This window comes from Grampus griseus (assembly GCF_964374135.1).
Source record: "Grampus griseus genome assembly, chromosome: 1".
Taxonomy (NCBI): Eukaryota; Metazoa; Chordata; class Mammalia; order Artiodactyla; family Delphinidae; genus Grampus; species Grampus griseus.
The window spans coordinates 66,306,792-66,325,057 of NC_139017.1; the positions used below are offsets into that span (position 1 = coordinate 66,306,792).

An 18,266-nucleotide genomic window follows, 5' to 3' on the forward strand; every position below is an offset into this window, starting at 1 on the left:
GGAAAGGAAGAGGGGATACATTTTTAAAGCTGTCAGCGCCTCTCTGAGTGCTTCTGAGGGAAAGAGCACCCTTCACAGCCGTACTCACTGCAAACAGCCCAGGGGGACCAGCAGGACTGATCGAGGCTGGTCTTCAGGCTCCTTGCACCTGAAGCCCAGGCTCAGGCAGGGCCTCACTGGTATCACTGGGAGCACAAACAGTACCAGCATTGAGGCCAATGAGTGAGGCTCAGGGAGACAAGATCTACCTCCTCACTAGCTCCATAAATATAAAGAAACGGGGGTAAAAATATGAGTGGGTCTGGCAGAGCACCTAGTGGAGCAGACTGGTGCCCTTGGGGCAGCTGTCTGGCATTTTGCCATACATATACAGAATTAGGGTATCACTTCTTTCTCTTACTCTTTGTCCCCTCCGTACCTACAAAGGACACTCAGGGCACTGTTGAGCCTTTTAAGAGGCCTCTGACTTAGTTTATTAACCTGTCTCTCTCCATGCCTTTCCCTACCCCAGCAGTCTCCCCTTCCCTCCCCTTTTTCTTCTCTTTTAAAAATGAATTCCTTACTCCAAGGTAATTAAAAAGTCATGAGATGTAGAGAGTAGCTTCACTTGAAAGAAGGTTCTGCTTCATATATTGGCTAGTAAAAAATTTCTGGAGAAGAGAAGATGTTATCACAAGAAGGTGCCCCACAGACCTCCAATTACAGGAAGTTTAACTAACCAAGGGCCCCCCGGCTGCTGCATTCTGAAATCCATCATTACGTGCGCACAGGGGCCCTGCCCCCAGACAATGACCAGTGTGCGGAGATCCTGAGGAAGCCCATTCCTAGGAGACACCGGGATCCTCTGACAGATGACTCTGGCTTCAGAACTCCCTGACGGCCCTGCCAAACCTTCCTCAGACCGTGCTGTGCTCTCAGAGACCTTCACCCAACCTACCTGCTTCCTTCCTTCCTCTCTCCTTCACTTGGAGTCAGACCCACACTGAAATCTGACAGCTAGCCCAGCCTTGCCTCCCCACCTCCTCCCACAGGCATTTAATCCTGTCTTGGCATTTACTTGTTGGAGGACCTAGAATAACACAGAAAGTGAGAAAGTAAAAAAAAAAGGAAAGATACAGGAAAGTCATATTCAGCTGCTTCACTTTTTGTTCTCACAGGAAATTTCCCAGTTGATATGGGGAAAAAAAAGTCCTTTCTTCCATTTAAGAACTTTATATATTGCTTCCTTGACACTATCAAAATTCATCTCAACTTTACAGACAAACAATGAGGCTCCGGAAGTGAACTTACTCCCCTGCAAGGCCATCTAGTCCAGGGGTAATTAAAGTCCAACCTGTCTACCTCTAGACCCCACGTTCTCTTTGCTACTCTAAGTGATGAATTCAAAGGTTTTCACTCTCCGCTGCCAGGAAGCTTTTCACTTTCAACAGAGGGAGAGGGTAACAGGCTTTCGGCGTATGCTTTTATAAGACCGCCGAATGAGGTAAGCACATCCTTGAGTTTAGATTCTTCTCTTTTCTTTATCTAATGAGTGCAAATATCCAGTCCCCCGTGGAAAGTTACAGCCATTTTGTTATTCCAAAATCTCCTGCCAGGGAATATTATATGGGAACTGGTTCAGAGGTAGGTCTGCCTGGAACAGGGCCAAGAACAGAAAACAGAGTCAGGGATAATTATCACAGAGCTCCTTCCTCCTTCTGGAACCCAGAACTGGATATGGCATTTTTGAAGGCCTTCCCTAGGAACCCAAAAGTAGAGGAAGAATTTGTATTTCCATTTATTTCCTATCCCTACTGGAAACTATCAGTAGCCACATCACAAAGTCTGTCCGCTTTATCATTACTTATGCTCCTGAAAGCAATGGTGACTTCTCAAAAAATAAGAAGAAAAAAAATTTTTTAAATCACCGTGCAAAGGCCACATTCACTCAGCTTGGCAAGTTCTCCATGCCACCAGACAGAATAGGATTAGCCTGAAAACACAGCTACCACCCATCTTAAGGTATAACCTATATAGATATAGAAAATGCATTTCAAAACTGAAGCACTTAATAACTTCTCACACAACGCACAAAATTCCTAATATGCCTGTTTTAAAACTAGCAGAAAACATGGTAGAAAGAAGACTGGACTCAGTTTAGTCCTGGCTCCATAACTAGCTGGGTGACCTCAGGACCGTTACCGGGCCTCTCTTGTCCTCTGTTACCACATCTAATCAATTAGGGGATCAGACTAGAGCATTTCTAAAGCTCTTTCTCCCAAATTCTGGTTCTATAATTCTAAGTGCCTCCTTTTCTTACCCAAATAGATCTAAGTTGTGTGTTTCTATAGGAACTAACAGTACTCTTTGAGCAGGAAACTCGTTTCCTTGTGATGTGATATCCCAGTGACAGGGTAAAGGCTAGACGTTAAAGACACTGGATTAATTAATTAGGCATTTCCTATAGAGCAGTTTTTCTCTAAAGGATTCTGAAGAGATTAGTGCACACACAGCCACATGGTAGTAGGAAGAACCCACTTGGGATCTGAACAAGACAGACCTGGTTCAAACCTCAACTTCACCACTGATGGGACTTGAGGTCTTGGGCAAGTTGCTTAATCGTCTTCTGCAAACCAAGCCTTAAAATGGTACCTACCTCACAGGATGGTTGTGTGGCTCTAATAAGTATACACTGCATCAAACAAGGCCTGGTAAATGGCAGGGGCTCAATATCAGTGTTAGCTATTATTGTTAGCCGTTCTCATTATCATCTTAGTGTGTAATTACGTTCATCAGCTTGCCGCCACTGGTCTTCTACCCTCTCAAACAGATGAAATAGAATTGGAAAGAAGACATGGTCCCTGGCCCTAAAGGCTCGCAGCCTACGGAGTAAACAGACAAATAACTATAATGCAATGCTACAGGAGCTATGATAGACCTATGTATGCATATAGTGTCATTCAAAATAGCTAACTTTGCTGGAAAGGGTCCATATCTAATACCCCTATGTATCCTACCCAGTTCCTTGAACATGGTTGACACAGTAAATATTTGTTAATGAGAACAGCAGAGCCTTTCTAGAACAATGCTTTAGGCTATTCCAACAAAGTTACTGGTGTATATGAGAAACCACAAGAAACAGAGGCCCTTTAGGGTCCTTTTGTAGAAAAATCCTTTGGATGAAGTTCAAGACTAATCTTCCTTATTCAGAAGCCCCTCCCTAGCAAATGGTGCAACAGTGTGATTCCCATACTATAATAAATAATCATTATCATATACACAGGAAAGATCATTACTTGGGCCTAGTTGGGAGTTGAAGAAAATATACTGATTGAGAAACAACAAAGCAAAGCCAATTTTCTAAGTAGCTGGGTTCACACCACAAATACAACCTAAGATTCATATGGGAATTTGAGATTCATTATCTGTTAGCATCAGTTCAAGATAACAGCATTTTAGGGCTTCCCTGGTGGCGCAGTGGTTGAGAGTCTGCCTGCCGATGCAGTGGACGCAGGTTCGTGCCCCGGTCCGGGAAGATCCCACATGCCATGGAGCGGCTGGGCCCACGAGCCATGGCCGCTGAGCCTGTGCGTCCAGAGCCTGTGCTCCGCAATGGGAGAGGCCACAACAGTGAGAGGCCCGCGTACCGCAAAAAAAAAAAAAGATAACAGCATTTTAGACACATTAATATAACCAAAAAGATTTTTTTTTAACATGTCAGTAAGAGATGATCACAATATATTTAGCTACTGCCTGCATTAGAATAGAGCACCTGAAGATCAGAGGTACTGAAGAAGTCCTACTCATAAAGTTAGCAATTCCCACTGAGGCCTTTCTACGCTTGGGAAGGCTCTCATCCTTGTTGTTTTTTTTTTAAATGGGAAGGTTGACAGACGAGAAAGAGGGAGAAGAATGTGATAGCCAAAAGTAACAAATGAGACTTCATTTGACCCAACTGCTGAGTACTTAGTTCTTCCTGATTTAATGACCATGATACACAAAACATGTTCCTTTACCCAGCTAGCCAACAGCCAAAATCGTTGGAAACACACTACACGTACCAGGTGTCCAAGTGAGTGCTGAGCTTACAGAGATGGCCCCTGCCCTTAAAACATTCTCTGGAGAGCAGGGAGTCCCTGTAAACATGCTTCTCCCCACAGCCCGGAGGGATACCACCATTCAACAGTCACGGACAGGCTAGGCAAACAGAGGGGGCTTGGGGGCTGCTTTGGGAAGTGTTTAACCTCTGAGGTTCCCATCCTGCCTCAGAAGTTCAGGGGGCAGAAACACACAAACCTATTTGGCCTCTAGGGTCTGCTTTCTCTATAGCCCAGAAGGTTCTCAAAAACCTGAATAAGCACAGGTGACCTATACAAACACATGCAAGCACCGAAAAGCACGGTGCCAGAGCTGGTGCAGAGTAACTGATCTGACAAGGGTAAAGTGCTCACCTAACCCAACTCTTCATTTTATAACTGAAGCTCCAAAAAGCAAAATAACTTGCTTAGAACCACATAGTCAGAAAAAGAAGAGCCAGGACTACAACCCAGGTCTTCTCCTCTCAGCTGAGGGCTCCTTCCAGCCACACGGACCCAGTGAAAAGCAACATGCTGGCCACGCTCTAGCCTTCCTGCAGGCCGAATAGCAGCAGTGGCTGGGTCTTGAGGGACTATTTAAATAGATGGGCTAAAGCAGCAATAACTGTAACAAGAGGACACAAGGACACACCACGGGGCCGGATGCCACCTCGGCTGGAACTGAGAGTTATTCCTGCAACAGAATGGGACAACTTCTGAGGAAGCCGCCTCTTATCCCCTCCCCCACTGAACCCTGCTACTTGTCCACACTTGAATTTAAAGCCTTTCCCAAGATCAAGACTCAAAGGCAAGGGTATCAAATGGGGGGAGGGGTCTGAACGCCAGGATGACAGGAGATGACCCTTGTCACTCACGGGATACGAGGACTGAGCAAGCCGAACAGCTGACTAGGCCTTGGGCCCCTGCCTCGCTCTTTGCTCCAGCTGTGGCCTCTCAACACTGTTGCTGGTCAAAGCAGACCACCTCACCAGATAAGGGAAGGAGTCTGTCCAGAAGGTAGCCTAGAAAGAAAAGCTATCCCACGCCTACCTCCCCTCCTTCCCTCTTCACCAGAGTTTGTGGCTCAGAGTCACTTACCTTCTTCTTCTTCTTCAGAATCACTTTCACTCCATCCACTGAAACCATAATGCTCACCTTCTTCTTCTTGATGTTTTTGGCTTTAAACTCATACTGCAAGTGAGAAGAGAACAAAGGGCACAGTCCAGTTAGATCACTGCATCTGCACAGCCCCAGAGAGCTCATGACCTGGAAAAGAGGGCCACAGATGGGTCTAGGGAGCTGATGCAGTTTCTGGGGACATCAAGCACCTCAGGGGATGTAAAAGCAGGCAGATGTCTGTAGGCAGGGGCTCGGCAATATTTGGGTTGGAACAGGGACTCTGAATGGTCACTGGTTTCATCACTCAGCTATCAGGTAGGGCCATGGGAATGGACCTGATCCATTCTATCAAGATGAAAACAGAGCCTACTTTGAAAATCTCATGAGAAATCCAGAACCTTCCCTCGATAACTCATTCTGATATTTAATGACTTTCATTGGCAGGCAAGTTTTCCTCGTGTCTACCCAAATGCTGCTGGGACTCTATTCCATCCTCAATGAAGGTTAGGAAGAGCTGGCACCCATCTTCAAATCAGGGATTTTACATACTTAAAGATCATTATGATATCTAAGTTATTCTCTGCAAGTTCAAGTCCCAAATTCTTTTATCTGTAGGTCAGTCTCCAAATCCACCCATAGCCCCATTAACCTAAAATATTCTAGAGAGTATTCTAGAAAGGATCTGACTAATGATAGTTATAAGGGAGGGCATTACCTTACAAACCCTATATTCTAAATTTCTATTTGCAATCCTGAATAGGCCTGCTTCAACCACAACTACACTGCTGAGGGATGCTAGCTCTCATCCTCAATCCCAGATATTTTTCTATCACATTTGCTCACTCACGGCCATTTCTTAGGTTTGTGCAGATATTCAGAGTGGTGGAATAATTCTACACTTTCCTCACTGAACTTCATTCTGAGTGCTTACCCATTTCCATCTGGTTCCCATCTTGGTATCACCACCTAGCAAACTTACCTGCCAAGCTCTCTAATCAAAGATCTGGCCTACAGATTAAAAAAATAACAATACAAGACCCGGGGCCAAAATCTCTACTCCAACCTACAGGCTCTCTTCTCTGGGACCGTTTATACTCAAAACCCTTTCCCACCATGCCACCACCCAAGCTTATTTTAGTAAGGCGTCCAGCTCCTTGCCTGGACATCTAAAACCTAACTATTTCTACTTGGTATTTTGACAGATATGAACCTAATCCACCCTAACAAGATGAAAACATAACCTACTTTGAAAGTCTCACGAGAAATACAGAACTTTCCCTTGGCCATGCCATTTAATACTCTGATTTTAAGAACTCAGATTAGAGCTTCTTACCGTGTCTGTATTCTAGCCCTTCCACTGAGGTCTCAACTCATTTTCTTATTCTGTTGCAGAGTTACTGCTGATGCCCACTGGTTGTCAGCTCCTTAGAGACAAGGACATGACCTAGCTAACTGAGGTGAAACATTTCTCTTTACATCGTCAGGGCAGGTTCTGGTTTACTGCTGATCTGAGTTTCCAGGTGATGGCAACATACATCACTCCCCAGTCTGGTGGCCACTTCTCCCAGCCTCCCCATCACTCTATCCTGTCAACAGCTGTCCTTTTTACCAGTGATCCTGAAAGAAGAGCAAACCGGAGCAGCAGACACATAGGAGAAAGAGAAAAAAACTTCAGCTCCAGACTCTGCTTCAGAGTCTGGGAACCCAAAGCCAATTAAGAGTAATACAATAAAAGAGAGCAAGTGTATCTGACAGGATGGGGAGAAGTGCTATCTGTACTGGAGTCTGGCTTATAAGAGGGCCTCGGCCACGTAACAGATTTCTCTCTAGGTCAACGGTCGTAAGCTGGTGAAGGCTAGAGTTGCGTGACTGGCATGCACTTCAGGACACAGCTACGATTTGCGGTGTGTCCCCCGACGGCAGCATTCTGCTCAGGTGCACCACTAGATGCACTGAAATTACCTCTGGGTGGGAGAACTAGCACGAGGATCTGTCAGTTGGCTGACTTTGGCCTTGTGCCTGCTGGGAGAGGTGAACCAGCTCCATTTCCTGACCTCACCTGCATTTACCTCTGCTCACAGGCTTTCAATGAACACAGTCTTTCAGCTGTGCCTCCCTTAGGGACAAATCACTAAAATCATAGCTGCTCCTGCCGGTCGAAGGAGGGCAGAGAGGTGTGTTTTGATGAACTCAGGGGGGAGACAAGGGCTTAAGAGTCCAGGAAACACCCGGAGGTGGATAAAACCTGCCCTAGACAGGTCAATCCTTGCCTGTTTTATTGTCTTTGCTCTCTTCCAGCACGTCACTCTCACAAGCTCCACGCACTTCCTTCTTCCCTTTTTCCAGCAAAAAAGTCAAAGCAGTGAATACTAAGTACCTACCTCTGTAGGGCAGGATGTCACCTCCCAGCCCTGGTTTCAGAGAGTATATTGCCTGCTAAACCAGACCCTTAAATGTCTTATATTTCCAGGAAAATCTTGTAGCTGGCCATATCTCTTTCTTGTTTGGTCCACCACCCTATTGGTTTCATTCTCTCTGGGATCTTTTTAAAATCGGTATCCCCCGACCCAAGGCTCGCAAGAGACGCCCAACCAGCTCCTTGCTTGTGTATCTGAAACCTGAACTATTTCCACAGTTCGTGTTTTGACAGCGTTGGCCATGCCTGTAATACCCTGATCTTAAGAACTCAAAATGCAGCTAAACATTCTCTTTTAGCTGGAACTGGAAAACAGCCTCTAATTCGATCACTGTGCACCTACTCCCAGGCGTCTCTTCTATGGTGTGTGGGGCACAGTAACTACATGTGACTGTGAGAAGCATGACCAAACGATTGCATTATAATCTCAGTGACAGTGACAGTACAGGTGCTCCGCCTTACAACAGCTGGTGGAAGGCTCTTTGGAGTGCTTCAAAATGAAGAGGGCAGAAGAGGCATGAAATAGGCTTCTAGCCCCTGTTACAGCTACCAGTATGTACTACCTGACTGCTACTCAGAAGGCTCTTAGGTTCGACACACTTTGCACCTACTCCACCTGTCTGGTGGTCAGATGTCCCAAACCCTTTCCAACTGAAGAATAGGTACTCAAATGGTAGTTTTGTTGAAAACTAGGGAAATGAAATCAAGTGTCTGAAAAGGTTTAAATCTTTATTATCATAAAACCATTCATTTATATGGCAATTATATTTCACTTGGACAACCATGTTATTGTGCTTACTGTGGGGATGGAAAATGGATTTGGAACAGAGGAGATGTTGGGAGAGACTAGAACAGAGAAAAGAGACTCACAGAGACAAGCCCTCCTTTTTACCAGACTGTGCTGCTCCGAGGGGCAGGCGGGCCCAGGAGGAAGCATCTGTGTTCCTCAGGATAGGAATCTAGTCTGCCCAGGCTTTGCTAGGGGCTGAAGAACAAACAGGACTGCTGATGCCACCGTCTGTGGCCCAGGCCCGCCTCCCACAAAGCCCATGCCAGCTCTGGAGTCTGTGCCAACAGGCCTGGCTCTTCCCCCCACATGGCCAGACTGACCTGATATATTTGCTTTGCTAGTCAGAGCCCCACCAGCAAGGACAGATTAAGCCTTACAGGACCTGATCTTGCAGGGAACAAAACAATACAAGCCCTGGAACACTAACCACTGACTAGAAAGACCAAATGTCTAGGGTTCATAAACAGAGCCTTGGGACCCTGCATGGGAATAGCAGCCCTGGAACTTAGAGTGCTGTGCCAACAAGTGAGGCCCATGAAGGGGAAACTGGGTAGAGGGAGGGGTTCAGATCCAGCAGGAGCCAGGAGTAAACACTCAACCAGAACACTGGCGGGAAGTCAGAGAGCTGCCAACAGAACAGGATATCTCTGATACCCCAATGCTTCCCTGTCCCCAACTCCCAGAACTACCTCCTAATCTTGTGTGCCTCCAGTTTCAGCCACAGGGTGTCCAAGAAGGGGAAGCAGGAGGTCTGTAACAGGGGAGTGAGTTAATGAAGGGACTGGCCCAGCCCTGGGCTTGAGGCTGTACTGCAGAAATAGAAGCAACAGAATCACTTTCTTAGTAGTCAGGAAGGTTGGGGCTGTATACACACACGTACGTGCACACACACACACACACACACCCTCTTAACAGTCTATTTTCACAATAATGTCTAGCTCCCTGAAGAATCTAGTTTTTTTTTAAAATAAGGATCCTTGGTTCCTCAATTACCTTGTCTACAAACAACTTACCGAGTGACTGCACTCTCTCACCAGCTATGTAGGAAGCTGGTCCTCTCACTTGTCTCCATAAAATTTCTTTTGCCTAGCTCCTTCCCACTGTCCCCACAATGCTTAGTTATGAATCTAGATGCTCAGAGGCTACTTTACCAAGAGAGGAGATTTAGTTTGCAAATGCAGTTAGTGATGCTCTTGCTTGGTAAGTCCCCAGCTTATAATCAGCTGTGTTCACCACCTTTCCAGAGTAAGTCTTTGGAGGCTCTGCTTCCTGTTCATGATCACAGGAAATTTAAAAGTGAATTCTACTAGTGCCATTGGGTATTTTAATCATATTCTGCCCGTAGTCTTGTCTTCAAGAGTGCAAACACATCTCCACAACAAAACTGTAAGCACCTCAACCAAAGGCACGTCTTATCAAGGGTTTGTAAGAAATCATTTTGCACTTAACATTTGAAAGCTTAACAGCTTAGGTAATAAGATACAAAATCCGAGTAGGTCCATATTCAGAGCATATCCACAACAGCCCAAAGGTGGAGGCAACTCCAGTGTCCACTGATGGATGAACAGATAAAATGTGTTAGAGACATATAATAGGATTTACTCAGCCTTAGAAAGGAGATCCTGGCACGTGCTACAACATGGATGTAGCTTGAAGACATTACGTTAAGTGATGTTTATGTTAAGCTGGAACAAACAGACAAATATTACATGATTCCACTGACATGAGGTACCTAAGAACAGTCAGATTCAGAGACAGAAAGCAGAATGGCGGTCTTCAGGGGCTCGGGGAGGGGACAGAGTGAGGAGTTAGCATTTAATGAGTACAGATTTTCAGTTTTGGAAGATGAAAAGATCTGGAGACGGACAGTGGTGGCGGCTGCACAACAATATAAATGCTGTATGTAGGTGTCACAGAACTGCACATTTAAGAATGGCTGACATGGAAAATTTTATGTAATGTATATTTTGCCACAATAAAAGATAAAAATCTGAAGACACCGTAACAAACACATTTCTTCTCACGGCAAGTCCCCTTAAATTCTGCTTGCAAAAGGGTATTGCCGTTACTCTCCCACGTGCAAGTCAAACATGTCATACTTTTCCACACTTCCATGTAATTGCATTTGCTAATGTTTATGCCCAGAATGCCCTCTCCCCCCCGCAATCTGCTTATTCTTAAAATATCTACTTAGTCTTCTCCACAGAGAAGCCTTGCAGGTCAACGCCCCCTTCCCGTATGCTCCCACGGAACTGCACCATCCACTTCGTTGCTACAGCAATATACGAGCCTCCACTATCACTCACCATTGATTGGTTGTGTATTTCCCCACTAGGCCATGCCCTCCTTGAGAGCAAGGAAAATGACTTACACATATCTGTAACCCAAGAATATAGCACCAGGACACAGGAGGGTGACCAATGCATGTCAAATAAATTAATGAACACAGTGGTTAAATCAATTAAATAAATTAATTGACAGTGGTTATTCACAGAGCCTGAGAAAACATGACATTGCCCACAAAGGTATAATAAAATAAATCCCCCATAAGTTAATTAATTAACAACTTAAGTTATTAAAACCTAGATTCCATTTCATGGGCATAAGGACTTTAAGAAGATCTGGCTTTAATTATTCCAAACTTCACAGCACACTGATAAGTACCTTATCTTCTGCTTGATCCATACTTCATTAAATGAAGTAATTTAGAGCTTCCTTCACTGGTCAAGGCTATTCTCAATCATCTTACGGCACAGTTAGAGGTAAGAAATCAGGGGGATGGTCATGCACATGAACCTCTGTTCTCCGGGCTACCCAGCTTCCCTAAGTTCCAGCTCCTGTGCCTATGGAGCCAGATTCTGAAGGACAGGGCACCCAAGAGCCATGGCAGTCCCTGACGTTGTGTGGCTCAGTGACTGGTACTGTTCATTCCTATGAAACCTAAGAAATGCAAGACAAAGACCAAAGTGGGTACTGACTCCAAATTCTAGAATATCTGAGTCTTCTTGGGAATACCAGGTAGAGACATTTAGTTCCTATCTATCAACCTCAGGCCCAGCATAACTTATTTCAGCAACAGACGTGTCACTGAAATTTGGGCATAAATAAAATCTCCATAAACTGCACACTACTTAAAAGGAAGCAGAGGAGCTACTTTTTTAAAAAAAGGAATATTCATTGTCATTGTAACATAAATGTAGAATTTAAGTATTTACCCAGCTCTGTAGACCAGGGGATCTAAAACTTGTTTTAAATTCCATTCGGGATTCCTGATAAAATGGCAGCATCCCAGACCCAGGCCTCAGAGATGCTCATTCAGCAGATCTGGGATAGGGCCATAAGTTGGCATTGTTTTTGTGTGTTTTTTTGTTTGTTTTAACATCTTTATTGGAGTATAACTGCTTTACAATGGTGTGTTAGTTTCTGCTTTATAACAAAGTGAATCAGCTATACATATACATATATCCCCATATCCCCTCCCTCTCGCATCTCCCTCCTACCCTCCATATCCCACCCCTCTAGGTGGTCACAAAGCACCGAGCTGATCTCCCTGTGCCATGTGGCTGCTTCCCACTAGCTATCTATTTTACATTTTGTAGTATATATAAGTCCATGCCACTCTCTCACTTCATCCCAGCTTACCCTTCCCCCTCCCTGTGTCCTCAAGTTCATTCTCAACATCTGCATCTTTATTCCTGTCCTGCCCCTAGGTTCTTCAGAACCTTTTTTTTTTTTAGATTCCATATATATGTGTTAGCATACAGTATTTGTTTTTCTCTTTCTGACTTCACTGTGTATGACAGACTCTAGGTCCATCCACCTCACTACAAATAACTCAATTTCATTTCTTTTTATGCTGAGTAATATTCCATTGTATATATGTGCCACATCTTCTTTATCCATTAATCTGTTGATGGACATTTGGGTTGCTTCCATGTCCTGGGTATTGTAAATAGAGCTGCAATGAACTTTTTGAATTATGGTCTTCTCAGGGTATATGCCCAGTAGTGGGATTGCTGGGTCATATGGTAGTTCTATTTTTAGCTTTTTAAGGAACCTCCATACTGTTCTCCATAGTGGCTGTATCAATTTACATTCCCACCAACAGTGCAAGAGGGTTCCCTTTCCTCCACACCCTCTCCAGCATTTATTGTTTATAGACTTTTTTGATGATGGCCATTCTGACCTGTGTGAGATGATACCTCATTGTAGTTTTGATTTGCATTTCTCTAATGATTAATGATGTTGAGCATTCTTTCATGTGTTTGTTGGCAATCTGTATATCTTCTTTGGAGAAATGTCTACTTAGGTCTTCTGCCCATTTTCGGATTGGGTTGTTTTTTTGATATTGAGCTACATGAACTGCTTATATATTTTGGAAATTAATCCTTTGTCAGATCCTTTGCTTTGTTTGCAAGTATTTTCTCCCATTCTGAGGGTTGCCTTTTCCTCTTGTTTATGGATTCCTTTGCTGTGCAAAAGTTTTTAAGTTTCATTAGGTCCCATTTGTTTATTTTTGTTTTTATTTCCATTTCTCTAGGAGGTGTGTCAAAAGGATCTTGCTGTGATCTATGTCATAGAGTGTTCTACCTATGTTTTCCTCTAAGAGTTTTATAGTGTCTGGCTTTACATTTAGGTCTTTAATCCATTTTGAGTTTATTTTTGTGTATGGCGTTAGGGAGTGTTCTAATCTCATTCTTTTACATGTAGCTGCCCAGTTTTCCCAGCACCACTTATTGAAGAGGCTGTCTTTTCTCCACTGTATATTCTTGCCTCCTTTACCAAAAATAAGGTGACCATAGGTGTGTGGGTTTATCTCTGGGCTTTCTATCCTGTTCCATTGACCTATATTTCTGTTTTTGTGCCAGTACTGTACTGTCTTGATTACTGTAGCTTTGTAGTATAGTCTGAAGTCCAGGAGCCTGACTCCTCCAGCTCCATTTTTCTTTTACAAGATAGCTTTGGCTATTCGGGGTCTTTTGTGTTTCCATACAAATTGTGAAATTTTTTGTTATAGTTCTGTGAAAAATGCCAGTGGTAGTTTGATAGGGATTGCATTGAATCTATAGATTGCTTTGGGTAGTAGAGTCATTTTCACAATGTTGATTCTTCCAATCCAAGAACATGGTATATCTCTCCATCTGTTTGTATCATCTTTAATTTCTTTCATCAGTGTCTTATAGTTTTCTGCATACAGATCTTTTGTCTCCTTAGGTAGGTTTATTCCTAGGTATTTTATTCTTTTTGTTGCAATGGTAAATGGGAGTGTTTCCTTAATTTCTCTTTTGGATTTTTCATTATTAGTGTATAGGAATGCAAGAGATTTCTGTGCATTAATTTTGTCTCCTGCTACTTTAGCAAATTCATTGATTAGCTCTAGTAGTTTTCTGGTAGCATCTTTACAATTCTCTACATATAGTATCATGTCATCTGCAAACAGTGACAGTTTTACTTCTCTTTCGATTTGGATTCCTTTTATTTCTTGTTCTTCTCTGATTGCTGTGGCTAAAACTTCCAGAACTATGTTGAATAATAGTGGTGAGAGTGGTATGCCACATCTTTAACCATTCATCAATGGACACTGAGGTTGTTTCCATATCTTGGTTATTGTAAATAATGCTACTATGAACATAGGAATACATACATCTTCTTGAATTAGTGTTTTCATTTTCTTCAGATAAATACCCAGAGGTGTAATAGCTGGATCATATGGTAGTTCTATTTTTAGTTTTTTGAGGAACTGCCATACTGTTTTCCATAGTGACTGCACCAACTTACATTCCCACAAACATGAGGTTTGCAAGAGGGTTCCCTTTTCTCCACATCCTCCCCATCACTTATTTCTTGTCTTTTTGATAACAGTCATTCTGACAGGTGTGAGGTGATATCTCATTGTGGTTTTGATTTGCGTTTCCCTGATGATGTGATGTGGAGCATTTTTTCATGCGCCCATTGGCCATCTGTATGCCTTCTTTGGAAAAACGTTTATTCAAGTCCTCTGCCCGTTTTTAATTGGCTTGTTTGCTTTCTTGATATGGAGTTATATGAGTTTCTTAAATACAATTTGGATATCAACCCCTTATCAAATATATTGTTTGTAAATATCTTCTCCCATTCAGTAGGTGAATTTTGTTGGTTTCCTTCCCTCTGCAAAAGCTTCTGAACTATTTCAACAAAAATTTAGAGGAATCGTTGTGTTTGAAATGTTTGGGACCACAAATGTTGATCAGATATTTCATCTTATGGATGAAGAAGTCACTGCCCGAAGATGGTAAAAAAGTTCCCCAGGTTCACTGGCGGAAAACCCAAGCCTGGAACCCACATCTTCTGACTCTTAGTCCTGTTCTCAACATCTGTTCCCTACAGCCCCAGCACCCCACAAGCCCAGAATCCTGGCTCCAGCAAATACAATTATTCATTCATTCCTCCTTTCATTCAGTACATGTGTAATGAGTTCTCTGGTATGCAGGCAACTCCATCTTATAACAGGAAGCAAGAAGAGGAGGAAGAACTTTCTGGAAATTAACTTCATAGGATCTGGAATATTCTCAGACCACTCAGTGGAAAGCATACAATCTCCTCCCACCCCAAATTCTTTCTGGTACTAATCGCACTGGCCACCCTCATTTCCTTTGTTGCTTCCCACCCTGTTCCACACCCAAGGACAATATCAACGACCTGGGAAGGGCACAGAATGCCAGTGAGGTCAGAAAAACATGGCAAAGGGGCCCTCTGAACATAAGGAGGCCTTCAGGGCAGGAAATATCCAAGTTCGTTGCTGTTTGGAACACTGAGAAGCAGGGAGAGAGGTTCATCCAAACACAGATGTTCTGTGGGAAGGAGGCATTTTCAGTGTGGAGAGATCGGCATGATGGTAGAGGGCAAATTAAACAGGCCCTTGGATGACGCAGCGGCAGACTCAAATGCAGGCAATTTCGGGCTGTGTACTCAAGGGAGCCTCTGAGTGGTGGTTGCTCCCTATAGAGAGGAGACGAGACAGGCCCTGGAATACAGCCATCACTTTTTCTGACTGAGAGCATGTTGACAGGTCACGGGGAGCTGAACAACAAACCAAATGATTAAGGGGCCCAAAGGGGTGACTGATGAAGGTAAGCACCACTACTAATAACAATCCACTGCTTTCAGGCTGCTTTTCCCTCCACTAGTTCTTGCAGCACATTAAAAACATGCATTAGAACCTTCTCCCTTTAAGTAAAAATAGAGGCATAGGTGGGTGAAAAGCAAAAAATAAAACAAAACAAACCCCGACTGTGACCAATTCTATCCTTCTCCTCTAATATCTAACCCAGACCCTCCTCTAAATGGTTAACACGGTATCTCATGTAAGTAGAAAGATAAGGGACATTAAAATCATCTTCCAGAGGAAGAAAAATAAAAAGACACAACAATGCTGAAACAGTGTAACTCATATCTACACACACATACACACACACACCGTCCCCTAGAAGGAGCAAGCACCTGCCAGTATTTAGTAGAGTCATGAATGAAGAATTTAAGGTTGCCTCAGACCAAAAATGGTATGAGACAAATAATGAATCCTTCTGTCTTTCTAAGGCTTGATTCACCTCTCTTTAAAAGAAGGCAATCCATCATGTTTTGTGACTTCCCTGCATCCCTCACCATCCACCATGCACATCCCTACACTTACCTTGTAGTTAAATGAAACAGTTCACATCAAGCATTACGAAGTCCCCTGAAGGAGCCACACTGGACAGTGCTGCTACTTCACGTCAAGCATTTGCACTCTTAGCTGTGTGACCTTGGGCACCTAACCTCTCTGGGTATTACTATTCTCTTTGGCGAGGTAAGGGTACTGGGTTAGATTGTATCTGAGAACCTTGCCAGTTCTAAATGTGATTCAAGTTAACACAAAGCTCACAGCCCTTGTAGGAAGAGTGTGATGGGCAGGCCCACTTGAAGAAGGAAGGGGAGAAGGTATAATAAAAAGGAATTGAGGGTGTTTGGCTAGGCCAGGCTGATCCCAGAAGCAGAGGTAGGGAATGGGAGGGAGAAAGGATGCACACAGATGGGGAAGGGTTCTCAACTGGAAAATAAATTATTAAGAGTTTTGTATAGAAAGGAGGAGGGAGTTACATTCTTTAGGGTTTTGAAAACACTGAAAAGCAGAGGGGCAGATGTTGAACATAATCTTGGCACCAGCACTGAGGATTCCAAAAGGAGAGAGACTGGAAATGGGAAACCTAGGAAAGACCAGGAACATATATCAAGTACTGGGTTGGAAGAATAAAGAAAATGTCCGGATGAGATCACTGTATGGACTGAGAACCAGGATAAGGAAATCATCTCTAAATCCCATGCCTGGAAAAAGTAGCAATGCTCTCAACAATGACAGCATAGGTGAGCACAGAAGATGTGTTATACATCAAAAAAGTCTACATTGTACTGGAGAATCTGGGCATAGGAATTAGAGGGGAATTTAGAGGTTACGTAGGCGTTCATACAGGACCCCCTTTCCTAGTCTCTCCCAAGTCTTTGATCCGTTCAACCTCTCTCCCTTAGTTTAGATCCAGCAGCACAATGAGAAAGAGATGAGAAGACTTGGATAACCTGTGCTTGCACTCATCCATTAGGGTCATAAGAGTTTCCAGGTTTAAGCGGGGAAACAATGGGAAGACCACAGTGCACACAGCACAACAGATGGCTGCAATGCACGTTCATGGTATAAGGTACAAAGAAAGTCATTCTTGGCAGACACTGAAGAAACTATTTGAGGAGGAGAAGAAAAACAAAAAAATCAGACTTGGGAGGGCTCTTAGAAGTAACAGTGTTGTCCCTGTCAAGCGGTCCTTCAGTCTAAAAGAATTCTGGCAGCTGTGTTTGAAAAGTAGTTTCTTACTATGAATTGAAATGTACTCACAGCAGCTTCCACTTACGATTCTCTAAAGCAGTGCTTCTCAAGCTTTAAGGTCCATATGAATCACCTGAGGATCTTGTTAAGTTACAGATTCTGTGGGTCAGGGGGTGGGGGTGGGTTCAGAGGTGGGGGGTGGAGGAGGGAAGTCCTGCCTTTCTAACAAGTTCCCAGGTGATGCTGACACTTTTGATCCATGGACCACACTTGGAGTAGCAACGTTCTAGGGCCAGAGTATATAAGTCCAAAAGATACTTGGACATGCTAGCTGTTTGAGCTAATGACCTCTAAGGTTTTCTTCAGTGTTAATATTCCATGATTCCTACCAATTGTATACGCCAATATTCTGGGTTACATCAAAACTGAGACAGGGTGTTACTTATTGAGAGCTACCTTAAGATGGCCCAAAATCAAACTCTAATATACAAATGATAAAAAAAACATTATGAAGAGCACAAGATCCCAAACTGGAATGGAATCTGAAGAGTTACTGACTTGTTTCCTAGCAGAATAACTTCCTACTGTCAGTAGGTGGCAATATTTCCTCGGGGTCTAAAGAACTGCAAAGTGGAATGAAGGTTCTCAACTGTGGCTATACACTGGGAACACCTGGGAAACTTAAGAAATCCTGGCATCTCCATCCCACCCCAGAAATTGGCTTAACTGGTCTGGAGTACAGACCAGGTGATTCTTATGGACCTTAAAGGTGCAGCTAAGGCTGAGGACCAGTAAAGCCAAGTGTAGCAGATACAGAGAAACAAGGAGTCCAGGAGGGGTAAGAGGTAATGCTGGTCATCACATCACCCCTAAGTCCCTGAGCCTCCCCCTCCCACATCAGGACTGGCTCAGATACACCACACAGTCTCCACTCAGTCTCACCCTTCCTTTAAGCCCATCACCACTAGGTTATTCCAAGGCTGCACCAGATTTTACTTCCTCCAAATTCCTATGATGATACTGGACCAAAAGATGCTAGGATGGTTTATGTAGTTA

At 43.7% G+C, this 18,266-nt stretch overlaps 1 protein-coding gene across 3 annotated transcripts in view; it reads right to left on the reverse strand.

Annotated features, from left to right (window-relative positions):
- The window catches only part of NOS1AP (nitric oxide synthase 1 adaptor protein), a gene marked incomplete at both ends in the record, with an annotated part of 288,950 nt that overhangs the window by 74,705 nt on the left and 195,979 nt on the right, over positions 1-18,266 (reverse strand). For all 3 annotated transcript variants that reach the window (XM_082653376.1, XM_082653374.1, XM_082653375.1), the window contains one exon: positions 5,154-5,246. In XM_082653376.1, coding sequence (XP_082509502.1) covers positions 5,154-5,246 — 93 coding nt within the window. The remainder of the gene's footprint in view (positions 1-5,153; positions 5,247-18,266) is intronic.